At 49.6% G+C, this 19,168-nt stretch overlaps 1 protein-coding gene across 4 annotated transcripts in view; it reads left to right on the forward strand.

The window, feature by feature from the left end:
- Positions 1-595: 595 nt before the first annotated feature.
- LOC142759003 (uncharacterized) overlaps positions 596-19,168 on the forward strand; it is a 66,361-nt gene continuing 47,788 nt past the window's right edge. The window contains exons 1-4 of one of the 4 annotated variants that reach the window (XM_075860785.1): positions 596-777; positions 14,899-15,008; positions 15,977-16,103; positions 17,418-17,516. In XM_075860785.1, the coding sequence (XP_075716900.1) occupies positions 14,988-15,008; positions 15,977-16,103; positions 17,418-17,516 (247 nt within the window). In that variant the 5' untranslated portion in view covers positions 596-777; positions 14,899-14,987. The remainder of the gene's footprint in view (positions 778-14,898; positions 15,009-15,976; positions 16,104-17,417; positions 17,517-19,168) is intronic. The other 3 variants (XM_075860786.1, XM_075860788.1, XM_075860787.1) reach the window with 3 other exon arrangements.

Below are 19,168 nucleotides of genomic sequence, written 5' to 3' on the forward strand. Positions count from 1 at the left end.
GTGGATTCGGCGAGGGGTGACACGGAGCAGGTGGAGTGGTTTCGGTGAGGGGTGACACGGAGCAGGTGGAGTGGTTTCGGTGAGGGGTGATACGGAGCAGGTGGAGTGGTTTCAGTGAGGGGTGATACGGAGCAGGTGGAGTGGTTTCGGTGAGGGGTGACACGGAGCAGGTGGAGCGGTTTCGGTGAGAGGTGATACGGAGCAGGTGGAGCGGTTTCGGTGAGGGGTGATACGGAGCAGGCGGAGTGGATTCGGCGAGGGGTGACACGGAGCAGGTGGAGTGGTTTCGGTGAGGGGTGACACGGAGCAGGTGGAGTGGTTTCGGTGAGGGGTGATATGGAGCAGGTGGAGTGGTTTCGGTGAGGGGTGACGCGGAGCAGGTGGAGTGGTTTCGGTGAGGGGTGACACGGAGCAGGTGGAGTGGTTTTGGTGTAGCCCGCGCTTTTCTCTCTGAGGATCTCACTTTGGGGCCGTACCTTCTGCGCTTGCGCTCTAAATTCGGTCCCACTAATGTTATTCGAGGTTACAGACCGTCTGACCAATCACAGGAGACCTCCGAGACAACTGCTGTGGTTAACATTAGTGGGCGTGGCCCCGGAGCGCGCGGCGTGACGTGGTTTCAACGGTGAAGCGTTGCGCATGCGCGGTGTCTCTGTCATGGCGGCGCCCATTGTACGGAGAACCGATTGAAGAGATCTGACGGATCAGCCGGCCGCAATCATCTCTCCTGGCGGAACAGAAGCCGCTATGAGTGCAGGCGTGTGATCTGCGAGCCAGGTACAGAAAACCCGAGCTCATCCATCCGCGCCCTGTGCACTTGTCACCCGCATCATGTGTGTTGTGTACATGGATGACGTCACCCGTCCCTCCCTATAGCGCTGTCCATGTGTATACTGAGCATATATACGTGTGTCTATAGGTTTACCTGTGTATTGTGTGTGCCGTTCCCTCATTATTTATATATATTCTGTTCCTCATCTTGTTGGTGCTACATAAATGTATATAACGCTGCTGTCAGGTGAGGCGGTTGCCATGGTAATACGTAGCTCCACCCACAGGATGGTGTAACGCACACAGACCCCATTCTGATCGATTTGGTATCGGGTGTTCCAATATGGCTGCTGTCCCGCGACTATTGCCGTAGGCGACGCTGTGTAACGGGGGCATCGAGGCGTCGTCATGGAGATCTCCCGGTTTCACATCAATAACTAAGAAATGAAGAAATTAATTTACGTGGTATAACATCGTCACACGCCGCCAAAAGTCATCGCCAGCGCAGAGGGCGACACCGCAAAATGTTCTCAGCCCCAATTGTGGAGAGACGGTGATCACGGGGCTCCCAAATATTAACGTAAGGGGAACCCATATAATGCGCCAAAGCTGCCCGTAGACATCGTATCTGGCGGCGGGACCCTCTGACCTGGTGTCTGGCGGCGGGACCCTCTGACCTGGTGTCTGGCGGCGGGACCCTCTGACCTGGTGTCTGGCGGCGGGACCCTCTGACCTGGTATCTGGCGGCGGGACCCTCTGACCTGGTGTCTGGCGGCGGGACCCTCTGACCTGGTATCTGGCGGCGGGACCCTCTGACCTGGTGTCTGGCGGCGGGACCCTCTGACCTGGTATCTGGCGGCGGGACCCTCTGACCTGGTGTCTGGCGGCGGGACCCTCTGACCTGGTGTCTGGCGGCGGGACCCTCTGACCTGGTGTCTGGCGGCGGGACCCTCTGACCTGGTGTCTGGCGGCGGGACCCTCTGACCTGGTGTCTGGTGGCGGGACCCTCTGACCTGGTGTCTGGTGGCGGGACCCTCTGACCTGGTATCTGACGGCGGGACCCTCTGACCTGGTATCTGACGGCGGGACCCTCTGACCTGGTATCTGACGGCGGGACCCTCTGACCTGGTATCTGGCGGCGGGACCCTCTGACCTGGTATCTGACGGCGGGACCCTCTGACCTGGTATCTGACGGCGGGACCCTCTGACCTGGTATCTGACGGCGGGACCCTCTGACCTGGTATCTGGCGGCGGGACCCTCTGACCTGGTATCTGGCGGCGGGACCCTCTGACCTGGTATCTGACGGCGGGACCCTCTGACCTGGTATCTGACGGCGGGACCCTCTGACCTGGTATCTGACGGCGGGACCCTCTGACCTGGTATCTGGCGGCGGGACCCTCTGACCTGGTATCTGACGGCGGGACCCTCTGACCTGGTATCTGACGGCGGGACCCTCTGACCTGGTATCTGACGGCGGGACCCTCTGACCTGGTATCTGGCGGCGGGACCCTCTGACCTGGTATCTGGCGGCGGGACCCTCTGACCTGGTATCTGGCGGCGGGACCCTCTGACCTGGTATCTGACGGCGGGACCCTCTGACCTGGTATCTGACGGCGGGACCCTCTGACCTGGTATCTGACGGCGGGACCCTCTGACCTGGTATCTGACGGCGGGACCCTCTGACCTGGTATCTGACGGCGGGACCCTCTGACCTGGTATCTGACGGCGGGACCCTCTGACCTGGTATCTGACGGCGGGACCCTCTGACCTGGTATCTGACGGCGGGACCCTCTGACCTGGTATCTGACGGCGGGACCCTCTGACCTGGTATCTGGCGGCGGGACCCTCTGACCTGGTATCTGGCGGCGGGACCCTCTGACCTGGTATCTGGCGGCGGGACCCTCTGACCTGGTATCTGGCGGCGGGACCCTCTGACCTGGTATCTGGCGGCGGGACCCTCTGACCTCGTATCTGGCGGCGGGACCCTCTGATCTCGTATCTGGCGGCGGGACCCTCTGATCTTGTATCTGGCGGCGGGACCCTCTGACCTCGTATCTGGCGGCGGACTTCAGGTGGAAATAAAGACGAAACCTAATAAATTGTTCTGCAGACCGAGGAAAGGCGCAGCAGCCGAGGTAAAGAACATGGAGTCGCATCTTTATAAACTTTCCACATTTTCTGCTCTCAGTCAGAAAGTCAAATCTGCACCGGCTTCGAGCCGTCATATATTGGCACAATTTAAACCGATCCCGGGCAAAACGATAATCCTCTAATCCATAAACTCATATCGGTAGAAGATAATTTCACGTGACTGATACTGTAATATAGAGATGCACCACCCTGTATAAAGGTCCGCACCTGATGAGGAGTTGGAGCCGGTTCCGGTGCATTCGGAAAGTCTTCAGACCCTTTCACTATTTTCACATTTTGTTATGTTCAGGTCTTGCGCTATAATAAAATTAAATCCAGTTTCCCCATCGTTCTGCCCCATAATGACAAAGTGAAAACAAAATGTTCGAAATTTCTGCAAATGTTTAAAAAATGAAAAACTCCTATTCCGCGTGGACATAAATATTCAGACCCTTTGCTATGACACTTGAAATTTAGCTCTGGGGCCTCCCGTGTCTCTAGATTGTCCTTGACTTGTTTCTACACCTTGATTGGATCCACCTGTGGTACATATTTCTCCTCCGTACACTCCCAGGTTATTAGAGAGGTGACGTCCTGGGTCAATGCGATGCCAGAGGTTCGAACGTGGGAGATTTTAATAATGTGATATGACTTTATTGGGATCGTCTTAATGATGACAGTTCCTTGGTGAGACTCCTGGTCTTGTTTTGGAGAGTTGATGCAGGAATTATCGCTAATTGACTATAATTAGGGGCTCTGCCCACTTGTTCCTCGCCTGAGCGTTGTTGTTTACCTAAGTTTGTCTTGCAAATGCTCTCCCAGTGTTTCCCGTTCCTGCTGCCTGTACCCTGTATCCCGTGCTATCGTATCTACTGAGAAAGTGTTGGCCAGCTGCTACCCCGCTACGCGGTACGGCCCAGTGGGTCCACACCCCGCACCGTGACAGTACGCTCAGGCCAGGCCTGTCATCCTCCTAAGCCATGCAGGCGGACCTGCAGGATCTGCAAGCACGACAGGATCAACTCCTCTTGGCAGCAGACTCCATGGCACAGCAGCTAGGGGCGCTAGCTAATTAATCCACTGCTCCTATTCAAGCTCCTCCGATCGACCATCCTTCTACACCTCCTGGCAGTCCCACTTCGGACCCTCGGTTCTCGCGGCCATTACCACCTCGGTTCCATGGAGACGCAAGTTCGTGCAGGGGCTTACTTAATTAATGCCATATCCATTTCACTCTGCACGCCGAGCATTTCCTTCGGACGGAGCCAGGATCGCCTTCATTATATCTCTACTTGCCGGCAAGGGCCTGGCGTGGGCGAATCCAATCTGGGAACAACAGGGACCGCGACTTCCAGGGGTTTGTGCGGTTCCGTATTTGAGGAGCCTGGACGAGCCTCGTCGGCAGCCACTGCTATCTTTAACCTGCCTCATGAGGACGCCTCCGTGGGCGAATACACCATCCAGTACTGGACTCTGGCAGGAGAATTGTCCTGGAACAATGAGGCCTAGGTAGTATCCTTCTGGCATGGCCTATCGCCCGAGATCAAGGACGAACTGGCTGCTCGAGATCTCCCAGCTGCCCTGGATGATCTGATTCTACTGGCTACCCGTGTGGACATAAGGCTCAGAGAGAGATCCCGAGAGATTCTTCAGGAAAAACGGCTTCCTAGACTGGTGTCCAACTTCCAGCAACCCCTCTTGCCTTGTTCTTCAGCTGCGCCCGAGGTTCCGATGCAGGTGGATCGGCTTAAACTGTCCGATCAAGAAAAACAGCGCAGGCGCACCTCTGGACTCTGTATATTGCGGCCTCGCTGGCCATGTCATGCGTCTGTGTTCCCAGAGGCCAAAGAAACCCCAACGCCTGGGATTGGCTGGAGAGACAACCCTGGGCGCTACGGCGTTTTAATAGAGAACTCTCTTCCAAATTGTTCATTCCCGTGACCATCGTCGCTGGCGAGAGACCTCATCCAGTCTCTGCCTACCTGGACTCTGGCTCCGCAGCCAATTTCATCTGCCAAGACCTTGTTGATCTTTATTTAGTTGCCCACTGTTCTGCTGGAGAGATCGTTGCCACGGTAGATTGACTGCCTTTGCCTGACCCAGTATTGTCTGTGACCAAGCCATTGAGACTCCAAGTGGGAGCTCTTCATTCCGAACTCATCTCCCTGTATGTCCTGTCCAAGGCCGTCAACCCCGTGCTGCTGGGTTTGCCTTGGCTCCGTCTTCATGCTCCAGTCCTGGATTGGAAGTCCGGAGTTTCTCCAGTGGGGTCCCAAATGTCTCGACCGCTGTCTGGTGCATGTCCATCCGTCCCAGCCTTCTCCGCATCAGTCATTGACAGGGTTGCCTCCTTGTTACTCTCAGTTCGCTGATGTCTTCAACAGGAAGGAAGCAGAAGCAGAAACATTGCCACCACATCGGGCATACGATTTGTGCTATCGACTTGGTTCCTGATTCGTCCCCTCATCGCGGTAGAGTATACCCTCTCACCTTGCCGGAGACCCAGTCTATGTCGGCCTACATTAACCCCTTAACGCTCATTGACGTACTATTACGTCATGGTAAGCGCCCTGTTCGCGCTCCATGACGGAATAGTACGTCTCGGGAGTAACGGCCGTTTCGGCCATCCTCCCGACACATACAGGAGCTGTGACAGCTGCTGTCTCGTACAGCAGCTGTCACAGCTCCTACAGCGGGGACCGATCGCTGTGTCCCCGCTGATTAACCCCTAAAAAGCCGTGTTTAATAGCGATCGCGGCTTCTTAGGGGTTAATCCGCCATCGCCGGCCTGCTACACGATAGCGGCCGGCGATGGTGACTATGGCAAATGGACACCAAACAATGGCGTCCGGCTATGCCATAGACGGAAGCCTAGTGGGTCCTGACGAAGTCAGGACCCACTATGCTTGCTGTCAGTGAGTAGCTGACAGCTCTAATACCCTGCACTACGTATGTAGTGCAGTGTATTAGAATAGCGATCAGGGCCTCCTGCCCTCAAGTCCCCTAGTGGGACAAAGTAATAAAGTTAAAAAAAAGTTAAAAAAAGATGTGTAAAAATAAGAAAATAAAAGATTTAAAAGTAATAAAAGTAAAAGTCCCCCTTTTTCCCTTATCAGTCCTTTATTATTAATAAAAATAAATAAATAAACAAATAAACTATACATAATTGGTATCGCCGCGTCCGTAACGGCCTGAACTACAAAATTATTTCATTATTTATCCCGCACGATGAACGCCGTAAAATAAAATAATAATAAACCGAACCACAATCACAATTGTTTGGTCACTTCACCTCCCAAAAAATGGAATAAAAAGAGATCAAAAAGTCGCATGTACCGAAAAATGGTCCTGATGGAAACTACAGTTCGTTACGCAAAAAATAAGTCCTCGCACGACTTTATTGATTGAAAAATAAAAACGTTCTGGCTCTTAGAATAAGGTAACACAAAAAGTGAATGATTGTTTACAAAACGTATTTTATTGTGCAAACGCCATAAGACATAAAAAACTATAAACATCTGGTATCGCCGTAATCGTATCGCCCCGCAGAATAAAGTGAATATGTCATTTATAGTGCACGGTGAATGCTGTAAAAAAAAGAATAAAAAACTATAGTAGAATTGCTGTTTTTTAGTCACCACGCCACCTAAAAATAGAATAAAAACTGATCAAAAAGCCGCATGCACCCCAAGAAAACTGCAATGGATTCCTCAAGGGGTCTAGTTTCCAAATTGGGGTCACTTTTGGGGGGTTTCCAATGTTTTGGCACCCCAAGACCTCTTCAAACCGGACATGGTGCCTAATAAAAAAGAGGCCTCAAAATCCACTAGGAGCTCCTTTGCTTCGGAGGCCGGTGCTTCAGTCCATTACCGCACTAGGGCCACATGTGGGATATTTCTCTAAACTGCAGAATCTGGGCAATACGTATTAAGTTGTGTTTCTCTGATAAATCCTTTTGTGTTATAAAAAAAATGGTATAAAAAGGATTTTCTGACAAAAAAAAAAAATTTACATTTCACCTCTACTTTGCTCTAAATTTCTGTGAAACACCTAAAGGGATCATAAACTTTCTACATGCTGTTGTGAATACTTTGAGGGGTCTAGTTTCTAAAATGGGGTGTTTGATAGGGGTTTCTAATATATGGGCCCCTCAAAGCAACTTCAGAACTGAACTGGAACCTAAAAAAATAAATAAATGAGGCAATACTTCGCTTCTTCCATTATACTGATAATGAGCCGTGCCCACCCCGAGATTACCCCAGTTTTTACCGTTTGTATAAACGGAGACCCCTATTAGACCGTTTCAGTGCCCGGTTTTCCCAGCATACACCCCCGAGAAGTGTATTTCTATTGATGAGTCCCTGGTACATTTTAAAGGGAGGGTTCAATTCCGCGAGTACCTGTCGAGTAAGAGGGAAAGGTATGGCGTGAAGATGTATAAGCTGCGAGACTGCATCAGGGTATACCTACAGGTTTAGGATATATGAAGGGAAGGACACAAGTATTCAGCCGCCAGAATGCCCTCCCTTACTGGGAGTTAATGCAAAAATTGTGTGGGATTTGGTGCACCCACTGCTGGACCAGGGTCACCACCTCTACCTGGATAATTTTTATACCAGCGTCCCACTCTTCAAGTGCCTCACTCCCAGAAGTCCTGCGGCATGCGGCACTGCTAGAAGAAACCTGAGAGGCCTCCCTAAGACTCTGCAGGGCAAACGCTCAGAAGGGGTGAGAGAAAGGCACAATCTAGCAGCAACATATTGTGTGTCAAGTACAAGGACAAGAGAGATGCCACATCAGTACCCATGTACCTGTACGAGGTACCAGTACAGGGACCCCCAAACCAGACTGCATCCTGGACTACTATAGGTACATGGGACGGGTGGACTTGTCAGATCAAGCCCTGAAGCGCCATGCGGTGTGGTATAAGAAGCTGGCCGGGCACATCATACAGATGGCATTGTACAATGTGTACGTGCTACATCGATGTACAGGCCAGACGGGAACTTTCCTGGAATTTCAAGAGGTGATTATCAAGAAACTAATTTTTATGGACCAAGAAGGGGGGGCACCCAGTTCTTCTGGAAGCGAGCCCACACGCATCGTACCAGGGTAACACTTTCCAGGAGAAGTTCCCCAAACTGGCAAGAAAGAAAAAAGTCAAAAGAGGTACAAAGTCTGCTATAAGAGGAGGATAAGGGAGGACACAATATATCAATGTGACACGTGTCCCGAAAAACTAAGGCTCCGTATGAAAGAGTGCTTCAAAATTTATCATACATCCCATGATTTTTAATCTACCCCAGTTTTTCTTACCCTGATGAACTCCGCACAGCTTATCCCCCCTCGTCTTTCCCCTCTGAGCCCTGCAGTGTGTCCAGGCAGCTGATAACAGCCACATGTAGGGTATTGACGTACCCGTGAGAACCCACATTACAGTTTATGGGGTGTAGGTCTCCGGTCAAAATGCTCACTACACCTCTAGATGAATGCCTCAAGGGTGTAGTTTTTAAAACGGGGTCACTTCTTGGGGGTTTCAATTGTACTGGTACCTCAGGGGCTACTGCATACATGACTTTGCACCAAAAAATCCCCAGTAGGCCAAATGGTGGTCCTTTCCTTCTGAGCCCTCCCATGGGCCCAAACGGCAGTTTATCACCACAAATGGGGTACTGCCGCACTAAGGACAAATTGGGCAACAAAATGGGGTATTTTGTTCCCTGTGAAAATAGGAAATTTTGATCATAAATTACATCTTATTGGAAAAAATTTCATTTTTTTAATTTCACAGCCCAATTCAAATAGGTGCTGTGAAAAAACTGTGCGGTCAAAATGATAACAACAACCATAAATTAATTCCGTGAGGGGTGTAGTTTCCAAAATGGGGTCACTATTGGGGGATTCCTACTGTTTTGACACCTCAACACCTCTTCAAACCTGGCATGCTGCCTAAAATATATTCTAATAAAAAAGAGGACTTAAAATGCACTAGGTGCTTCTTTGCTTCTGGGGCTTGTGTTTTAGTCCACGAGCGCAGTAGAGCCACATGTGGGACATTTCTAAAAACTGCAGAATCTGGACAATACATATTTAGTAGTATTTCTCTGGTAAAACCTTCCGTGTTACACAAAAAAAATTGAATAAAATTGAAATTCAGCAAGAAAAATGAAAATTGCAAATTTCACCTCCACTTTGCTTTAATTCCTGTGAAATGCCTGAAGGGTTAAAAAACTTTCTAAATGCTGTTTTGAATACTTTGAGGGGTCTAGTTTTTAAAATGGGGTGTTTTATCAGGGTTTCTAATACATAGGCCCCACAAAGCCACTTCAGAACTAAACAGGTACCTTAAAAAAAAGGCTTTTGAAATTTTCTTAAAAAAAAGAGAAATTGCTGTTTATGTTCTAAGCCGTGTAACGTCCAAGAAAAATAAAATAATGTTCAAAAAACGATGCCAATCTAAAGTAGACATATGGGAAATGTGAACTAGTAACTATTTTGGGTGGTATAACCGTCTGTTTTACAAGCAGATGCATTTAAATTCTGAAAAATGCTATTTTTTATAAATTTTCCCTAAATTTTGCAATTTTTCAACAATAAAAACTGAATATATCGTCCAAATTTTACCACTAACATAAAGCCCAATGTGTCACGAGAAAACAATCTCAGAATCGCTTGGATAGGTTTAAGCATTCCGACGTTATTACCACATAAAGTGAAATATGTCAGGTTTGAAAAATGGGCTCTGAGCCTTAAGGCCAAAACAAGGCTGCGTCCTTAAGGGGTTAAGGAGAATCTGGAGAGGGGCTGCATGCAAAAATCTTCATCCCCGGCTGGAGCCAGGTTTTTCTTTGTCAAAAAGAAGGATGGATCCCTTCGACCCTGCATTGACTACCGAGGCCTCAACCAGATCACGGTGAAGAACAGGTACCCATTGGCGCTGATTTCGTAACTCTTTGATCGCATACGGGGCCAAAAATTTTTTCAAAACTAGACCGGCAGGGGGCTTACAATCTAATCCGGATCCGTCAGGGAGACGAGTGGAAGACTGCATTTAACACACGTGATGGACACTACGAATATTTGGTCATGCCCTTCGGCCTGTGTAACGCTCCCGCAGTGTGTTAAGAATTTGTGAATTACATTTTTCGTGACCTCCTCTATGTCTGTGTTGTGGTGTATCTCGATGATATCTTGATTTTTTCCACAGATCTTGTGACTCATCAGGGCCATGTCCGCCAGGTGTTGCTTCGATTAAGGGAGAATCATCTTTACGCCAAGTTAGAGAAGTGCATGTTCCCAGACAAGTCTCTACCCTTCCTGGGCTATATCATCTCTGATCAGGGTCTCAAGATGGACCCTGAAAAGGTCAAGGCTGTCATGGAGTGGCCACGTCCCCCAAGGCTTAAGGGCCATACAACGCTTCCTGGGATTCGCCAACTTCTACAGACTGTTCATTCCCAACTTCTCTTCTCTGACAGCCCCCCCATCTCCACCCTCACTAAGAAGGGTATGAATGCCAAGGTATGGACTCCAGAGGCGGAAGTCACATTTAAAACCTTAAAAAAGGCCTTCACGTCCGCTTCTATTCTTCATCACCCTGATGTGTCCCTACAGTTTTTATTAGAGGTGGACACCTGCTCTGTTGGTGCCGGTGCACTATTGTTCCAGAGAGGTTCGAAAGGCAAGACGGTGGTATGTGGTTACTACTCCAAGCTGTTTTCTCCAGCAGAGCGCAACTACTCGATTAGGGATCGGGAGTTACTGGCCATCAAGCTGGCCCTGCAGGAGTGGAGACATCTACTGGAAGGCGCAGCTCAACCTATCCTGGTCTTCACGGACCACAAGAACCTGACCTACCTACAGACGGCTCAACGGCTGAATCCTCGTCAAGCCAGGTGGTCATTGTTTTTTGCACGGTTCCGGTTCGAACTCCACTACCGACAAGAATGTGAGGGCCGATGCCTTGTCTAGGTCATTTGAGACAGAGGACACTGGAGTCCCCACAGAATATTATCGATCCTACCTGCATCTACTCTGTTAACCCTCTGCAGGTTAGAGACATTCCTCCGGGAAGAACTTTTGTACGTCTGGCTGATCGAGGAAGAATCCTTCACTAGGGTCACAGTTGCAAACTGGCAGGTTACGCGGGTGCCCGTAAGAACCGAGACCTAATTGCCCGTCAGTTCTGGTGGCCGACGCTGCCCAAAGACATCATGGACTTTGTCTCTTCCTGTACGGTGTGTGCAGCAAACAAAGTTGCCCACTCCTGACCAGCCGGTATGCTCCAACCACTGCCTGTGCCCGATGTCCCCTGGCGGCATATTGCTATGGAGTTTGTCACAGATCTGCCTCTCTCTGCGGGATGCAGTGTGATCTGGGTGGTTTTGGATCTTTTTTCTAAAATGGCTCATTTTGTTCCCCTGACTGGCCTGCCTTCTGCTTCCCGACTGGCTGATCTCTTCATGCAACACATCTTCCGTCTGCACGGATTACCTCTGCATATTGTCTCGGATCGAGGGGTCCAGTTCACCTCAAAGTTCTGGAGAGCACTCTGTGGCCTACTCGGTGTAAAGTTGGACTTCTCTTCAGCTTACCACTCTCAGTCCAATGGACAAGTTGAGAAGATTAACCAAATTATGGAGAACTATCTGCGGCACTTTGTCTCCAGACGACATGATGACTGGGTGCAGCTGCTCCCATGGGCAGAGTTCACTTATCATAACCATACCAGTGAGTCCACCACCTCCAGTCCGTTCTTCATAGTCTACGGCCAACATTCTCGAATACCCCTGCCCGGCTCTACTATGTCCCAGGTGCCTGCAGCCGGCTCCACCTTCAGGGACTTTCTGCAGATATGGCAGCAGACCCAATTTTCTATTCTGCTGCGGTTGACCGCATGAAGAGAAAGGCAGACACTAGAAGGCGAGAACCTCCCCAGTTTCTTCGAGGTACTAAGGTCTGGCTGTCTTCGAGGAATATCCGGCTGAGGGTACCATCTTGCAAGTTTGCTCCCAGGTTCCTTGGACCCTTCGAGATTCTGGTGCAGATCAATCCTGTGTCCTAGAAGCTTCGGCTGCCTCCTACCCTCAAGATCCCTAACTCCTTCCATGACTCCCTGCTGAAACCCGTCTTCCTGAACCGCTACTCCTGGACGCCTAGTTCCGCAGTGGCTCCTGGCGGCTCATCCGGAATTTTCGAAGTGAGGGAGACCCTAGCCAGCAAGAAAGTAAGAGGAAGGATGTTTTACCTGGTGGATTGGAGGGGATTTGTCCCAGAGGAGAGGTCTTGGGAGCCAGAGGAGAACATTGATGCCCCTGTCCTCGTAATGAAATTTCTCTCCTGCTCTGGCCCCAAGAGGAGGGGGCGTAAGAGGGGGGATACTGTAACGTCTATGGCCGGGGGCCGTCGTTCTGACTCACCCTCTGACGGCCATGGACATCAGTCTTCTCGGCGTCCGCTTCCTCCAGGGAGACCCTGGCACTCACTTCCGAGTCCTCGGACTGTTTCCCGCAGGGCGCGCGCACGGCCTTAAAGGGCCAGTACGCGTCCAGCTGTCACCAACCAATAATTAGCCCAAATGGCTGGTGGACTATTATAAAGTGGCTCTGCCCACTTGTTCCTCGCCTGAGTGTTGTTGTTTACCCAAGTTTGTCTTGCAAATGGTCTCCCAGTGTTTCCTAGTTCCCAGTGTTACCCGTTCCTGCGGCCTGTACCTTGTATCCCGTGCTATCGTATCTACTGAGAAAGTCAAGTCGTGCTTCCGCTACTGTCTACATTGCCTCAGGTACCCGTTCTGAACTATAGACCTTGTGTTGTACCTTGTTGGCCAGCTGCTACCCGGCTACACGGTACGGCCCCGTGGGTCCACACCCCGCGCCGTGACAGTGGCATCACATACCCAAGAAGACCGGTGGCCGTTATCACTTCCAGAGGGGCTTCAACTAAGTCCTGAGTAAAGGGGCTGAAGACTTGTGTCAATGTGAGATTTTAGTTTTTCCTTTTCAATAAATTAGCAAAGAACTAACATCCTGTCTTCACTTTGTCATGATGTGGAAAAACGTGAAAGGGTCTGAAGACTTTACCAATGCATTGTATATATTGAAATGTGGATAAATGGTAGGTGCCCTGTCCCCGTCCATGACATACGGGCGGTAGTCATGGAGACTGGATGTCTTCATAATGCAAATACGCAGTGACGTGGCACTTTGGGTCACGTGATCATGGTATCCGGGGTACGTGAACGCTTTCATGATCTATTTTGTGGTTCGCGCTTGGGCCTTGGAGATGGCTGGACGCCGATTGGATGTATCTAGATTTAAACTCTATTTGGCTTGGAGTCCGGATTTTTATCGGAGTCTATGTAAGTGAGTTATCTTCGGCTTCTTTGACACTAGCGTTGGTACATGTTCACCTCTCTACCGTCGGAGGAAGAGGGGATCGAAAGACTAAACGGAACGCAACGGTTCCGTTAAAATTACCATTGATTTCAATGGTAATTCTTTTGTTTCAGTTGCTTTCCTTTTGTCTCCGTTCGCTAGGTTTCCGTTTTTTTTCCTTCACGGAAACAAATGTTCTGCAGATTGCACTTTTGCTTCCGTCAAAAAAACGGAAACGCAAATTGACTGAAACAAAAGAATTACCATTGAAATGGTAATTCTAACGGAACCGTTGCGTTCCGTTCAATCTTTAGATCCCCTCTTCCTCTGACGGTAGAGAGGTGAACGTATAGTAACGCCAGTGTGAACTTAGCTTAATAATTAACGTTTGTGTTTATGGGATCACCTGTATTGATCTGATGTTTATATGAATTTGTATATGTAATTAGTAAGATGATGTCACATCCCCTATATATATATATTGCACTTTGTTTACTACTTTTACCAAACAAGGCTTCGTTCATGGGTTCGGTCGGAGCTTTCTGTCGGGAACCCATGAACGGAACCCAAACTGAAACAAGCGGAAACCATGATTTCAATGGTGACGCATCCGGTGAAAATGGTTTCTATTTGTCCCCGTTGTGTAAGAGTTCCGTCGTTTTGATGGAATCCATACCGTAGTGGACTGCACTGATCATTCCGGCAAAACGACAGAACCGTTACACAACGGTGACCAACGAATTGCACCGGATCCGTTGCCACTGCAATTAATGGTGATGCCAATGGAAACCCATGAGTTCCCCTGACGGAAAGGTCCGAGATTACCTGACTGAAGGGTCTGTAATTACGGGCACGGCCGACCATGGACGGCCGCAGACATTCACCTGCATTTGCGGGCCGTGCCCCCATTATAAAGTATTGAGGCGCGGTCCATAAAATAAAAAAATAGGACATGTCCTATTTTTTACAGAAACTTCCTTCAGCCCGGACACCTTCCTGTAATTATCCGGGAAGGTGCCGGTCAGCCGTAGAAATGAACTGGTCCATATTTACGGATAAAATCTACGGTCGCGTGTGTGGGGTCTAATTGATTCTTATATGTTTTTTCGGGGGGCTTGAGCAGGTGGTTTTTGGATCGCTGGTACAATTCACTGCGAGTTCTGGCAAGGCTTAAAGGGGTTTTCGGGGACTTCTGAAATCGGCGGCAGGTGTTGTATATAATAATAAACTATAAGGTACCCCCGCCCTATCCGTACTAAGGCCTCGTTCTCCGGCGCAGCGGTCACATGCAGGTGGTTGAGGCGGGATATTGGCTGCAGTGACACGTGACCAGAGCGGAGGATCACGTGGCTCCAGCGCTGGTGCGGTGGGTACATCAGGGGGTGAGTCAATTCCAGATTATATATTTCTTCCATCCCCTGCCATGCTGCAGATTATTCAAAGACCTGGATAAGCTCTGTAGTAGGAGTACCCGGAGGCCTTCATTGGAGGGTTCATACATGTGGCTTAGGCTACGTTTCCTTGTAGACCATGCCGGCTTTTCTAGTCCTTTTCCAATTTTGGTGAGTTACGAGAAAAATTTCTGTTTGTTTTTTTTTGCAAATTTCTTGTCCCATCCAGGTGGTGAATGTCCGGCTGATCTGTGCTCCGCTCCCGCAGGTTATTGAGGAGCCGCCGCCGACACGACGATAGTCCATCCTGAAGACAACATGTCCGTTCACACTTACCCAGTGAGTAAACGCCTCCTTCCATGTAATCCATCAGACAGGTTTGTGTCTTCTACTCCAGTCACCTCTAAAGCGTTCTTCAGAATTCGGCTGGTTTACGATTTATTGGTCGCGCTCGACCGCCGCTCCATTAAAACTTCTCCCAGCTGCGGTATCGTCGCCCCTCGAACTGTTTATAGAATGAATCTGCATTGTAATCACTTGTACTGATCCTGAGTTACAGCCTGAATTATATGATCGTTGTTATTGGAAACAGTCAGCAAACGTTTTGTCTTGGAAAGACGTCCTTCCCAACATCTTCGCTGAGCTCTTATAATGCGGGGGGGGGGCAGTTACATTCTCCTACATATGATCACTGGTGTAAAGACGACCCCTCCCAGATTACCAATCACCAGAGCTCAGACACTGAACAAGCAGGGGAGTCTGCGAGATTTCTGCCCTGCTCAGTTTGTATAAATGGAGAGTTGTCAGTCACTGTGAGTGGGTGGAAGATGCAAGACTCACAGGCTTTCTCTGTGTGGGCGGGGCATGGAGGACTCACAGGCTTTCGCTATGAGTGGGCTGGGGAAGCAGGACTCACAGGCTTTCTCTTTGTGGGCGGGGCATGAAGGGCTCACAGGCTTTCTCTGTGTGGGCGGGGCATGGAGTTCTCACATGCTTTCTCTGTGTGGGCGGGGCATGAAGGACTCACAGGCTTTCTCTGTGTGGGCGGGGCATGGAGGACTCACAGGCTTTCTCTGTGTGGGCGGGGCATGGAGGACTCTCAGGCTTTCTCCGAGTCCTGGGAGCAAAGAATAGTCAATGAAATAATAAACCGCTGTATATCCCCGAGCTCAGACCCTCCCCCTCTATCCCGCGCTGCCCTCCGATAGACTTGTTAGATTCAGTAGATTTTCACATTTAAGAGACCTGTCACCTTGTATTGGATAGACTAATAAACATGTCCACATATCTTTGTTGCTCCTCTGCAGGTGTCGGTGACGTTCCATGACGTGGCAGCCTGCTTCTCCGCTGAGGAGTGGGGGCGGCTGGAGGACTGGCAGAAAACGCTGTATAAGAAGGTCATGCTGGAGATCCACACTGCGCTTGAGGCCATGGGTGAGACCCCAAAGAGTCCAGATATCACAGGTCTCATTGCCCCGGGACACTTCATGAGGAGTCCTCCCCTGACACTGCCCTTAATATCACGTGATTGGTAGATTGAGGCATTTGGTGGGTGACCGCCGGCCGGCCGCACACTGGTCAGTTTACTCCCAATTTCCCCATCGGTTCACTGGTCCTTAAAAGGGCAGAGACTGCAGCAGCCGGAACAGCTGATTGGTTGGAACTGATCATTTTACATTGAGATCCAGAAAATCGGAGACTGAATGTAGAAGATGAGGAGAGACCACAGCACATTCTGGGGGAACATTATATTTTGGGCTCCTGGTCTTCCTGAAGGTTCTTTCTTTATATGTCTGATAATCCAGAATATTTGATAATCCAGCACATGGGCGGTGCCATTTATTCTGGATTATCCATTTCGCTATGTAGTAAATTTTTGAACTTTTTAAAAACGCAAAACCTGAATTCTAACCTAAAATAATCATATTACCCCCCCCCCCCCCGCTTACCCCTACCTGCGCTGTAATAGTATGTGGTGGTCCGTACTATTAAGTTTCAGTTCCTCACCAAAATCTCTGCTGACTGTCAGTGAATGGCAACGTTTTTGTTTATAGCCAGAGGCTGAAAACATGCACAGACCTAATACTTCTCACAGCTGAGAGTTTGTTACAGTTGTATCCAGTCTAGACAAGCTTCTGTGAGGTGAATACAATGTAAGGGCTGATTCACACGAATGTACAATACGGCCGTTAGAACGGTAGTCGTCACACGGACGCATGTATTTCAGTGGGGCCGTTCACACAGCCATTGTTTCAACAGACCGTGTGAAGGTTCCATTGAACGATAAGACATGTCCTATTATCTTCCGTTTCTACGGATCCTTCGATACTCAAATCTATGGGGATCCGTGAAAACTGGACCCGCACGGGGGCAGCTCGGACGTGAAAAGCTGCCATTCTTCATGTCCGAGTTTGCACTCGTTCGTGTGAATCTAGCCGAAAAGTCTGGAGTCCGGGCTGTTTAGCTCACAGGGGATAGTCTAGACTGGATACAATTGTAACAAACCCTCATCTGTGAGAGGTATTGCATCTGTATGGGTTTTCAGCAACGTTTCCATTCACTGATTGCAAGCAGACACCTTGAAAAATGTAAACATGAAGTATATTAGAAAGTGGCAGATCTTAATTCCAGTGTTATTTTTGATAAGTGAGACCCCCAGCCGGTGCGATGTGAGAGGAGAGGAGCGGAGCCAGGGACTGGGGGATCCATGTCACGTCACCCACTCAACCTGTTTTCCCACTGTCTTAGGCTTCGAGATCCTCAACCGCGATGTCTTGTTCCGCATTAAGAAGGTGAAGGAGCTTTACATCGACATCTGCGAGATGGACAGAGCCGTCGGCGGTGCAGGTGAGAAGGGAAATTAAATTTAAAGGGGAACTCCATTTGCGCTGCGTTATTTTGAAATCTGTTCACATAAAGGTTTTCTCACTTACATTTCCAGTGACCTAAACAAGAGTCCAAATACAAAGCCGCCGTCTCACCCCTGTATGCCCAAATTATTACATACCCATCTGATATTACAGCATGTTCTTCCAGGGGTGTAACAATACAGATCTGCGCCCCAACAAACCCTCCCCTTCCAGATCAGACCGGGTGTCTGCCCCCCCGCCCCCCTCCAGATTGTACATACAAGAAAAAAACATTTACCCACCGTCCTTCTCTTCTCCGCACGGGGGCCGCCCCGGATCCTCCTCGACCTGCCACATTAGGCGCCAGCAAAAGTCTCGTGGCACATATAAGGGCCTGACCCCGTCACCGTCCATCTGCTGGTGATTTCGTCCTGTGCCGCATACGAGGTCCTGACACTGCCCGGCGTAAAGACGTTATGTGCGCCTTGGCGTAGACCTTTGGCAGAGCCCGTTGTCGAAGCCTGTGAAGGATCCGGGGCCCAGATCTCTAGGGATTTTTTAAAAGCATCAAAAAGGGGGTGTTTCTAAAAACCAAAAAAAAACACCGCCTTGTCCTTTCTTAACCCAATCAGCCGTGAAGTGATATAAATATTCTAGAAATATAAAGTAGCGGCTTCAGGAAGGATTGGAATATAAGGGTGCGATTACACGTGGCAGACTTGCATTGTATTTCCGCTGCGGAAAACTAGAATGCATGCCTAAGGGAAAAATATTCCAGACCAAGAAGAAGAAATGAGTCCGTGCTGCTCTGTGAGAGCCATGGACACATCTTTATTAATCCAGTGTAAAGATACAAATGTTCCACATTGACCTCTATGAATGCCTTGGTGCTCAAATTTCTGCAGTCCAAAGCATCGAAATATTTCTCATCTATCCACCCCACGGGTAATCTATCAGCATTTCTCAAGGAATTTGCAGAAGCGTCCCTCCTAACTAGAACACCAAAGGTGGATCATACCTGACAATTTCAATGCTTGGGTAGATGATTGTCTCTTACATTTAGGAAAAGAGCTATTTGGTACTATGCAGGACCAAGGCTTCTCCAAGCAGTCCACTCGCAGGCATGGGTCAGACTCGCAGGCATGGGTCAGACTCGCAGGCATGGGTCAGACTCGCAGGCATGGGTCAGACTCGCAGGCATGGGTCAGACTCGCAGGCATGGGTCAGACTCGCAGGCAGGGGTCAGACTCGCAGGCATGGGTCAGACTCGCAATGTGGTATTCCACACAGGATTGGAAATCTCACATGTAGCAGTAAAAGTGGCCGTACACGTTAGACTATTGACCTACCGAATGTATAACGTGTATTCGATGTTATGCCTATGCTCGTTCAGCAGATGCCGTGGGAAACCTGCTCGATCCTTCTGTTTGAGCTGCAGCCGGAGGTATCTTGCAGCGGCTTCTTCCCTTCTACCCATTGGCCGGACCATAAATGTATGTGTATGGGACGGTCGAGAGGAATAGCTGGTGGATGAACAAGCGTTCGGCTGACCGCTATTGTAGGGGTCGCGATGTTATGGTGAGATATTGAAGTTCACTATGGAGCCAGATCTTATGAGGCTCCACAGACGTGTTCCTGGGGAAGTTCTAG

The sequence above is a fragment of the Rhinoderma darwinii genome, chromosome 4, assembly GCF_050947455.1.
Source record: "Rhinoderma darwinii isolate aRhiDar2 chromosome 4, aRhiDar2.hap1, whole genome shotgun sequence".
NCBI classification, from domain to species: Eukaryota; Metazoa; Chordata; class Amphibia; order Anura; family Rhinodermatidae; genus Rhinoderma; species Rhinoderma darwinii.